The 11,008-nt window shown below is 41.5% G+C and overlaps 1 protein-coding gene across 5 annotated transcripts in view; it reads right to left on the bottom strand.

Moving 5' to 3' along the window:
• Positions 1-6: 6 nt before the first annotated feature.
• Positions 7-11,008, bottom strand: part of LOC138190089 (uncharacterized) — a 104,585-nt gene continuing 93,583 nt past the window's right edge. For 2 of the 5 annotated variants that reach the window (XM_069132595.1, XM_069132605.1), the window contains exons 2-6: positions 8,502-8,574; positions 8,064-8,156; positions 3,592-3,618; positions 2,350-2,507; positions 7-1,121 (exon numbers count right to left, since the gene is read on the bottom strand). In XM_069132595.1, coding sequence (XP_068988696.1) covers positions 837-1,121; positions 2,350-2,507; positions 3,592-3,618; positions 8,064-8,156; positions 8,502-8,550 — 612 coding nt within the window. In that variant the 5' untranslated portion in view covers positions 8,551-8,574 and the 3' untranslated portion in view covers positions 7-836. Of the gene's footprint in view, positions 1,122-2,349; positions 2,508-3,591; positions 5,780-8,063; positions 8,157-8,501; positions 8,576-11,008 lie in introns of those variants that run through there. The other 3 variants (XM_069132585.1, XM_069132623.1, XM_069132614.1) reach the window with 3 other exon arrangements.

The following is an 11,008-nucleotide window of genomic DNA, read 5'->3' as shown; positions in this document are numbered from 1 at the left end:
TATAAGTATGTATGTACAATTACAATTAGACAAGTTATTATTTATTGTTATTCCAAACAATTATTTATACAATTCATTTAGAAAATCTACGATCAAATATTTAATATATTCATCGACAATACGAGAACGCAGACGATATTGCAATTTCTATTCACTACGATTTAGGTACATCGATTGTATTCACATTCTTAATTGATAAAAGTATTTCACAAAAAATTGTGCGCAATACACCCTGTATGAAAGAATCGTAATCTCGTTACCACAATTACGACAGAAACACGCTGATTTGGCTTTTGTGCAAAGAATGCATCGATAAACCTAAAGCATTGCTTCCAGGTATTAAATTAAGGCACTTACAAACTCTACAATAATAATTATATTAAAAAGTAGATCGTTTCTGTAACTTAAGAAAATGTCATCGGAAAATCATCACGGGAGTTATCTTTAAAAATTAATTCCTTTAAAACCCCTGTCGTATCAGATTAGTCGGATCGATAGGGCGAGTGATCTTTTTCCTGATTTTATACTTTCGTAGCTCCGAATATCATTCTTCCACAATCCACGAAAAGTAACTGCAAGCTCGTCCAATATTTAAGCTCGTCAATTACCACCATCGTTTCTCTTTCCTCAAACAATTTGTTCTCAGTTTTCTTTTCAACATAATACGCTTCAGTAATTACAATTTGATCGATTAATCGGAGAGGAAGAGAGAGAAAGACATAGATAGATAAAAATTGTTACTTTAAAAGACCAGAAGGCAAGGTACACGGTGATTCAGTAGAGCCTCGGGCTTTCGCGATACCAAAGAAGGAAAGTTTCGCGATAAAATGTTTCTCCTAGAGTTGCGCGGATCCTCTCCACGCGGAGTCGAAACCACACGCGGTATCCGAGTCCGAGTCGTTGTTCTGCTGCGTCTTGGGCGCGGCGGAACTGACGGCTGTCGTGGAGATCGGTCGACGATGCATCGATTGACTCGACCGAGAAGCCTTGCCCTGAAGGAGTGGAGTGCTTGGTTGACTGGCAGCCTGATGATCTCGCGACGATCCAAAATCCTGCCCTCGTCGGCTTCTTCTCTTCTTGATGGGCGCGTACTTAGGCGGTGGCATCATCTTCTGCTCCAACTTCGTGGAAATTAGAAAAATTGTTCGTCAATCGTTAATAATCTTTCTTTGATGACAGAGTTACAACCCTTGGACGATATTGTACCAGCGTTTCATCGGGTTAAGCATTGTAAGGCGATTCTACTATATTGGCTTGGCAACTAAGTGATTGCGGATTTTGTCAATACCACCTAATGACAGAATCCGCAATCACTTAGTTGCCAAGCCAATAATACAGCAGAGAATATCATAAAGTAACACACGGTTTATGAAAGTAGTTACAGAATCGAGGAAATTGATTTTTCTCTAATAACCTTAAGTTAAGTTATCCATGTAAGCTGTAGATAGTTTCCCGGAATCCTGCAAATTCTTTACTTTTCTCTACTGTTCAACTTTTGTCTACTATTTTGTCTACTATTATGTCTACTATTATGTATGTATGTTGGAAACTAAGTGATTGCGGATTTTGTCAATACCACCTAATGACAAAATCCGCAATCACTTAATTATTGCCAGCCCAATATCTCACCACTTACGTACGTTACTATTTTTATTATCTACAGGGTGGTTGGTAACTGGTGGTACAAGCGGAAAGGGGGTGATTCTACGCGAAAAAAGAAGTCGAAAATATAGAATAAAAATTTTTTTTTTTTAATTTCTTTTTCTTTTTTTTTTTAATTTTTCCATCGAGACAGCGATCTACATTGAGATCCGTTATAACGAGACGCGACGAAGCGCACGCGTACCGAGCGAAAATTCAAAGTCGATTTTCTCGAGAACAAAGCGTCAAACGAAAAATTTTTATTCTATATTTTCGACTTCTTTTTTCGCGTAGAATCACCCCCTTTCCGCTTGTACCACCAGTTACCAACCACCCTGTATATCGAATACTTGTGCGAGGGGAAGACAAGAGGGTACTGTAAATGGAAAATTGTTATCCAAAGAATCAACCATCTCCTATGTAAAAAAACACGCGACTTGCAGATAAATCTAGTGTCATCTGAAAGAAGAGGACCGTGGTCGCGCTTACACGGTAATTTCGTCTCCTTCTGCATGGAAAGCGAGCGTTAATATTAAACGAGTTGGCGATTCGTCGCGTAATATTCATAATATTCAGCAATGGAGGGGGGCGGGGTACGATGGTGGCGAGCGCTCGTCCAAGGGTTGAATAATTATAGAGGGTTAAGGAAAGGAGGCCGGGTATCGGGTAATTTTCGAGAACGCGATCGTCCCTCTTTCTCTCTTCTACCTGCACATTATCCGCCGATCCCCAGCTCTTGTGTATCTTCTCGTGGTTGCTGCTGGCGCTGCTGCTAGTTGCCACACCCAGGAACTGGCTGAACGCTTCCGTCGTACGTTTCACGCGTACGTTCAGCGAGCCAATACGCAGGAAACCAAGATCTTTCTCTGCGTGTTCAATCAATCATCGTGTTACCACGTTGTAATCATCGCCGTTGCTAAACGCTTGCCGCGCGTATACGTTGCTCGTTGCGTTTAGCTGTTTCTAAATCACCGTTCCTAAGGGAACTGTACGTGCCACTGGCAAACGGAGCAACGCAAGTGCGCGTCTCTTGCACACGTTGCAACGCACTGCAACGTTTTACGTGTTTGAAATTTGGCTCGTGTCGCATGCATCTACCAGCGAAGGAGGCTAGGATCGAGTCCAAGGACGATCAAAGAGCGGAATCTATCTTCTGGACGAGGAAGTCTCTTGGTATCGTTAATTTATTGTTCGCGTTATAGTATCATTGGTTCGTTGTCAATGGTGATCTACGGTGATTACAGGAAGTATTTGGCGCATCGTTGTATTTATTATAGCAATTGTATACTGATTCCTTGGGACCAAGTAAACATTTCACGTTACGAAGACGAAAGGTAGAACCTGACGAAGAAACGCTTCATTGAAAGAGAAGGGCGTGTGCCAATACTTTTTGTAATCGTTGTAGACGGAATGGCGTTAGAGTAAGACGAGGTTATTGTTAACGAGGAGCAAGATTTTTATGAGATACCTCAGAGGGCAATTGTTTCGAGATACGCAGACTTGTGCGAGGGATAGATGCGTCAGTTGTAAAGTGTAATTGTAGAAATTCGAGACTAGGAGTTCATCTATAAGAAAGGAGAAAATTGACGGAAGAAAGTATCGAGCCTCTGCTATAATTTTTCGCGAGTTATGCTACGTGTATAAAGATAGTCGAGCAACGCCAATTTTCTTCGTTTCGGTCATAGAATAATCCTGTGTCGGAGATCTATAAAGATATTTCGAAGTAGAAAGTGAAAATTTTACGTTACCAATACGGATCCTAATAATCTTTTCACTTTCCGTCTAAAGAATAATACTGCGAATAGAAACAAGTGGTAGTGTACCAGGTTTAGAGAAAAATGAAAAAACCACTCTACCGAACACACTGTCTACTCCACAGATCGGCCCGACGCATGCACTAAACTATAGCTCCATTTAATTAGTGATCGTTCCATGCGTATTATTTCTTACCTGCATGCTTTTTCCTTGCTTTTATTTCTGAAATAAAATAGAAAATCATTTGAGACTGTCTCGTGGAGGCACGACGACGCGCGCGGTCGTCGAAGAAGAGGAGTATCAAGGATTAGTAGACACGGAGTGATTATTAAAAATTATCAGAAAGCCACTAAACGACCGAACGGAATTAGTCGTCGTGGTTAGAAAACGTTAGAACGACAGCTTGTGTTGTATTTGCTGGCTGTCGACGTTGGTTAATAACGGATGGAAGAGCTGCAGAGATGCTCAGTGCTTGGTAACCACATTGATCGATTAATATAATCGTTCAAAATTTCTAGACGAATCTATAAAAATTCTTAAAAAACACTCTGTCGAAATTTCTTCTCGGATTAATACGTCAACTGTCATAGGAATAATCAGTGACCAACGATGTCGCAGTTGATCAAAAAAATTAAATTAAAGAAACTTTAGTATTCGTAAGATTTGTGATAACTTCGACCAATTAACGCCACCTAACGTAGTATTACGTTTAACGTGATAAAGTATTATAGCTCGTAAAATAGGCTGATTATTATCAGCGACAACGAATAAGAGAATTTATCGTACTCGTTCGAGTCAATAGCAAGCTCTTGAAATTCTTGTCTTCGTGGTTAATCGTAGAAAAATATACGAAATACGTAGGCAGTCAGCCTCTGTTACAACCTGCTACGACGCTACTAAGCACTGATCATCTAAAAACAAACTTCTTCCACGCAACCGAGCATCGAAGATGGATTCGCTCGTAAAACGATTAAACTCGTCTTTCATACTTGACGAGCAATCGCAACAGGACGGAGATACAACCGAGAGAGTTAATCTGGTTAAAAAGTAACTCGTGTCGCTTCGTATTCGCGCGTGAAGTCGATGTTTGCCGCGAAGTCGTGCGAGCGCCTTCCGGCGCCACGGCGGGAAGTAGTCGATCTTCTCGCGTGTTTCATCGAACGGAAGATCGAAAGGGTGAGTGAACTCGCGCTGCATACAATTAACGTGTAATGATAGGACGTGTAACAAAGCGAATCTCTGTTAAAATAAAACTGACGATTACTCGATTGTCGAGATTTAGAGGTGCAACGCGTACGGAAAACGGACGTGAATGAAGGAAATCGGCAAATTTTCTCATGCTCGCGTACACATGCTTTACCATCAAACGCGTTGAACAGTGACAACAAAGAAAACACTGACGATTGTCGTTAGCCGACGATGTGGAACAGGCCTGAGTCGTTCTCGTCGCCTTACGCGATCGCCGGAGAGCATAAACGTGTAAATTGAACGAGATAAAATCGCGGCATTCAGGAACTGTTCGCATCGTCGGCTGACAGGGTTAAATCACATCGTTTCTACGGTGCTGGGAGTGTTTTCAGGTACTACTGCCACTTCGATTGATCGTTGAAACGTAATTTTCGTTCAAAGACAAATCGTTTGGAGACAACGTGAGGCGAGGATTTATGCTTGTTCACCAGTTTTATTTTCAGCCTTCTCGATACCACGTGCGTTGCGTCAAGCCTCGAGAGTATCGCAACACGAGAATACCACGCATCGATCGTTACACAAGTGTGATTTAATTACGTCGAGGCATTCGATGACAAGCGCAACGTTCAATTAATAGCAGCACGACATCATCAAACAATAAATAAACGAGATAAACGAAATATTTACGCGTTCGCAAACAGCCACACTTCCCGACTTTATACGCGTTTACAGTTAAGTATACGTGTAAAGACATCACAAAAATATTCAGTGGTGTGCGATTCGTTGAAAAAAAAAAAAAAGATTGAAGCGAAGAGTCACGAGTACTGGACGTACATGATTCCATTGGAATTTCGGGAATGAACGGGTCCACTGTTTATCGAATACCGATTGAAATAGAGGAAAAAGTAAGAGAGAAAGAAAAAAAATATAATAAATAAAACAAAAGGATAGAGAAAAAGATATCTGGGAGTGTTCTTCCTGTCGTAGACCGTCGAGGCATCTCGATGGCGCAGAGTGTTAAAAACGCGAAGTGGACCCGCGGATTCTCCGCGCAATACTCACGTCAGCGTCGACAAAAGTGACAGTCATACGTTACTCTAAGGTGCGGCTACTTTAATCTTGCGACACAAGCGCTTTACTACTTTAGCAGAGGTGTGCTTCTGAACTTGCCTGAGCGTAGCGGCAGCAGTAATCCCTACAACAGAAGAATACTTCCAGAGCCCCGATACTCACCGAGAACAGAGGACAGAGGAGGAGAGAACCCGAAACCATTTCCTGTCGTCTATTTCGATCGCGTGGTCGTCACACGGGATACCTGTACACCTTTTACTTTTTCTTTACAGAGGCAGGATTAACGTTTAGAAGCAAGCTGGAGATGCATGCCGTGAACTCGTGCTTACTGGTATGGAGGGTTAATTTCGATGAAAATTTCGGTGCTGGACGATGGAAAAGATTATGAAATTGTGGAACACGTGGTTATCGTTGGGCGAAGGTTAGAAACAGAGGAGGAGATCGTTCGGTTAGTACGATCGTGTGATACAGCGTGATTCGATCGAATGAATTAGTTGAAATTTCGTTGGTTTATGTATAAGGTGGAGCTTTTATAAGAAAAAAAAAGAAAAAATATGTAAAAAGTTCTCGAATATACACAAGTTTATTAAATTATTTTAGATGTGTGTAGATGATGTTATGGCACATGCTTATAACGATTTGCTTTAATAAATGTGAGAGACGAATATAATTTCTATTAATTCCCTGTTTTCGAATGATTTTGATTCGACAAAGAGGAAATGAATTTGGATTTTAGGTATTACGACACATGTCTGATCGTCATTGTGTAATATTCTTTGTCTCGATGAACTCTGTTACTACGAAAAGAATGAATTTGTTAAATGATTAGAGAAATGAGTTTGTTAGGAGGAAAGGACAGAATTCTACCAAGTATAGACCAAACGTATGTGCGTGTATGTCTGTGTAAATATCTTCGTTCGAGCAAGATTTATACGGATAGACAGAGAACAAAGTAGAAATTTAATTGTTTGTAATAAAGAAGGAGGAAGAACAAGGTGTATGGTCGATGCAAACTAGTTAATGCCTCATGTAGATTACTCGCATGCTCCCTTGGAAAGAGTATGGAAACTAGGAAGCAAACGTCGCCGAGACACGGCAGGCGAATTCCTCGAGACGGACATGCGCGCGATCAAAAGAAAGCTGATAGTGAAAATAGAAGGCTTAGAAAACCAAGGCTGAACCAGAACCAAGCGCATGAAAGCAATGTAAACTGCGGTGTACCTGGTGCGGAAACCTGTAATTGCTCTATCGCGACGATTGAGCATCCGTATTTTATTACGTTGTATTTCTTCTCTCGTACGATATTTACTTAAATAAAATCACGAATTGTCACGGATTATATGAATCAAGTTACAGCTTGAGGAAATAATTGAAAGGTATTAAATTATGAACATCCTTCCAAGGAAAATTTCCTTCTTGTAAATTACAGTTTGTAATAACATACGTAAAACTAAATTCTAGATTATTTACGTTCCCTTAAAGAGAATACTCGCGTGTCTTAAATTACGTATCAATTTTTACGAACACTACAGGCCAAAAGTATAAATGCAGAACTCTTCGTTAAAATTTATTCCGATTCGTCAAGTAGCTGGATTAATTCGGATTAGATAAATTTCTCGAATCTAATACGAGCCAGACTCTATTGTAATAATGTTCGCATAATCGAGATACTTTTAGCCCGTAACATACGCGCTATGGTTCAAACGATTTCTATAGCGAGAAGGATTTAATCGAATCGACAGAAACGCGGGCGCTGTTTAAAATACAATCGAAGCAAGCAGGGGAATCCTCGTTAGAGGGGATACTTTCCCCACCGGGTTCGAGTGTTTGCCTCTTAATGTTGCGTAACTTTAATCGCTTCTCGTTCGGGCGACAATGGTATCTGCTCGTAGCATTGAAACGACGCGGCACCGCGTCCCTCTCGTCCGATGCGTTTTCTCAGGCTCGCGATTAACGCGAAATTAATAGACCACCGATGTTAGCGTGATAACCGCAACGGAAAGGAAAGAGATCGACGACGATGATCATTCTCTCGTGTTTCAATGGTGAATAAAAGGAAAAGAATAAAAACGACGGAGAATAAAAAAGAAAAAAAAAAAAAAGAGAAGGCGACTATAAAAGTACACGGACGGGGAGGTAATTTACTCGGTGATTTGCGTAAACGTTACGAGCTTCCCTTGCGCGAATATTATGAAACTCTGACGCGTCTCATTTACGGTGCTCGCCGATAACATCACTCGATCGTTCGCCTTGATAGTGTTCGCATTTACGAGTCAATTATTGCGCTTTTACGCGGATAATAAATTGTATTTATTCTTTTCTTTTTGCTCCATCTTGCTGCTGTCCCTTTTTTTTCTTTCCTTTGCATCGCTTTGAATTTCTTTGCTTCAAAGGAGCGCGGTACTTACTGCGGAAGGTGTCCTGACTGACAGCGGCCTCCTGGGAGACCAAGTATTGTCTGGCCTTCTTTCCGCTGTAGTCGCGTACCTCTTGGTTCGCACCTGTAAATATCGTGTGAAAACAAAATGGAAGAGATAATCGTGAAAACCGTACGATTCTTATACGCATCGGTCAAGAGCACTGCATTTACTATAGAATGATTTGTTTTCCTAGGACTGCTATCGTAGCGATAGCTTTCTAACGCATAACGCATTTAGTTCTTGTCCATTTATCGTCAATTTTTTGTACCAAGTGCAGCAATCGTTTCGTTCACACACAAGCGCAAAGATGCATCGGTTACGTCAGCAGCGTCGCTTACGCTTAATTACATAAGTAATTAAAAAAACTACACGACATATGTGTCAATAGAAAGCGTTAATCCGTGATTCTCAACAATAAGAACTCACCGTACACCTGAACCAACAGATTGAAGATATTCTCGTGACCGAACTGCATCGCGATGTGCAACGGCGTGTATCCCTGCAAGAGTCGAATTACGAGTCAAGCTACGATTAACCAGCAACATTTTCCACATAACCAGAATCACGTAACGAGGATCCAGTTTTTACTTCTTTGCGAGAGAAAAACTCGAGCGCACGCAACGAACTACGGGAAAACGGCTCTTCCATTGATGCGTTATCGCGGCGCGGCTATTTTCTCGCCATCGAGAACGCGATGGGAGGATGACGATGGAGAAAAAATGAGGTAAAGTCAAGATGGAGGGGAGAAGGAACGCGGAGACAATGAGGAATTAATGGCGTCGTATTATGAATATCATTCGGAGCGTGCGAATTCGCGTTTCCGCGACGCAACAATATTATCTCCGTGCTGTGCCGCGTGCGTGCACGAACGAGGAGATTGAAACGCGATGCCGGGAAAACGAACCTTGCGTGCGACAGACACATTGGCATACGCATGAACTTTCCGACTTTCATCCGGCTGTTCGGCGTGGATCTCGCCGCTGCTCTCTGCGGTTTCAACGAATTCACCGTTATCTTGCAACATCGCTCGATAATCGTTCGCAGAATACGTCTCCCTGTGCGAGTTTTCCTTTGCGACGGGGCTGTTTCCGAAGATCAGGGTAGGACGCGACGGTTGTCTTCAATTTCTTTAGTTCTCCATAAAAATAAAACGACGCTTCACCTTTAAATCATTCCGAAAAGAATTTTTATCTTGGAAAAGTTGGAAAAAGTTTCGCACATTTGACTTAGTGAATTATTAGATAATTTAGTATAGACGTTGACAAGTATTCTAGAATTTTTTCGAATTTCTTCAAAGCTTAGGGGTAGTAGAAGGTTAGGTTTGAATATAAACGATCCAGTTTGCCGACGTAGTATAGAAAAATATAGTTACCTGGTAGCATGCATAATTGAACCATTAATGTATTTTCCACCTTCAAACCAACAATTCAGAAGATGACTAAAAAACTCGAGTGGTGAAATTACTACAGACACTGCGAATACCTACCAAGTTTCTTATCATGGTTGCTATGTTACTTCGTAACTTGGATCGCTATAAAAGAACGGTAAACACCAGCGATTAACCCCAACCTACCACAATACGCATCTCATTATTATCGAACAGGGAATGAAAGGAAAGGTGGAACAAAAGCGACCATCGCGTCCGTCACAAGAATTATACCACTCGTCCCATGACAATGTAATCCCTCATCGTGCTCTAATAACATGTTCTTCCATGTCCCTGCTCTACGACAGTATCACCATATCCCGATACACGCGCGACAGCCAATTACGATGCAAACGATACCGAATAAACGTCTTTCGCACCCTCGTGCGTCGCGACGCGACATAACGCGCGGAGAAAAGGTGCAACGGGAATAAAAGGAGTACGCGTATGCTACAGTCCACAAGTATTCGGACACCTGGTGCAATTTTGCATGTTATATGCACAAAATAACAGTAACAACGAATACACTATAGAAAGTGCATCGATTTACTCGCGTGAAAATTAAAATTATTTAACAGCCACTTCCAAAAGTTAAGCTAATACGTATCGTGTAAGCGTTTTGTATAAACTGTATTATAAACTGCTGTTTAGTGTTCGCTGATATCCACTAATTGTATACGGTTGTCACTGGGATAAGATCAAAGGAAAAAATCAGATTAAAGGGATTCATTCGAAACGTATCTGAAATATTTTCGCTAGACTGAAAACACCGGAACACTTACGGATGATAGTGTACGCGCGTGAAATGGCGCGTAGCGCGGAATCGGTGGTACACGAAATTGTGTCGCGGTGGATGAAACATCGGAGGGACGTTATCTGGCAATTAGTATCGCGCGGAGGGCGGCAGGTGAAAGAGGGACCGCTTTTCCTCGGTCGCGCAGGAAACAGCTGCCACTTTTGATCCGCTTCTTCGCCTTTACAAAGATATTAACAATACCAGCTCGAAGATCGACGCGTAGCCGACTGGCCCGATTGCCATAACCCGTTTGACTAATGCGTGCCGGTATCGAGATAGCCGCACACGCACTCAATAACGCCTATAAATTAATAATTCAGTAGCTCGCCCTTAAGATTCCAATCTTTTGAATAATTTAGCAGGCGGACTGCGTGGCCCCGAACCGAGAAAGTACCTGCGAGGAAAATAGGAAGGTGGATGTACGTTGGAGGCAACTTTAGGTCTAACCAAAATCGCCCAGCATCTTAAACCTTGTGCGCTAACCTTGTTTCTATGCCGTCTTCTTTAGTTAAAATGTCCTATCTACCTCGAAATTGAAGAAAGTTAAAGTTTTCCCTTTTCTTTGCGTTTCTCGATTATGTTTTACTCAACTGTGTTTTTCCGACATTAAAATATATCAGGTTTATTCTAATGTTACGTCGAACATCCTCTTAAAATATTACAAATCTATTTCATTTGCTACTGTGAGAGCAAATGAATGAAATATAAAAA

The sequence above is a fragment of the Bombus flavifrons genome, chromosome 1, assembly GCF_040668555.2.
Source record: "Bombus flavifrons isolate JBK064 chromosome 1, iyBomFlav1_principal, whole genome shotgun sequence".
Taxonomy (NCBI): Eukaryota; Metazoa; Arthropoda; class Insecta; order Hymenoptera; family Apidae; genus Bombus; species Bombus flavifrons.
This window is presented reverse-complemented; position numbering and strand designations above follow the sequence as displayed.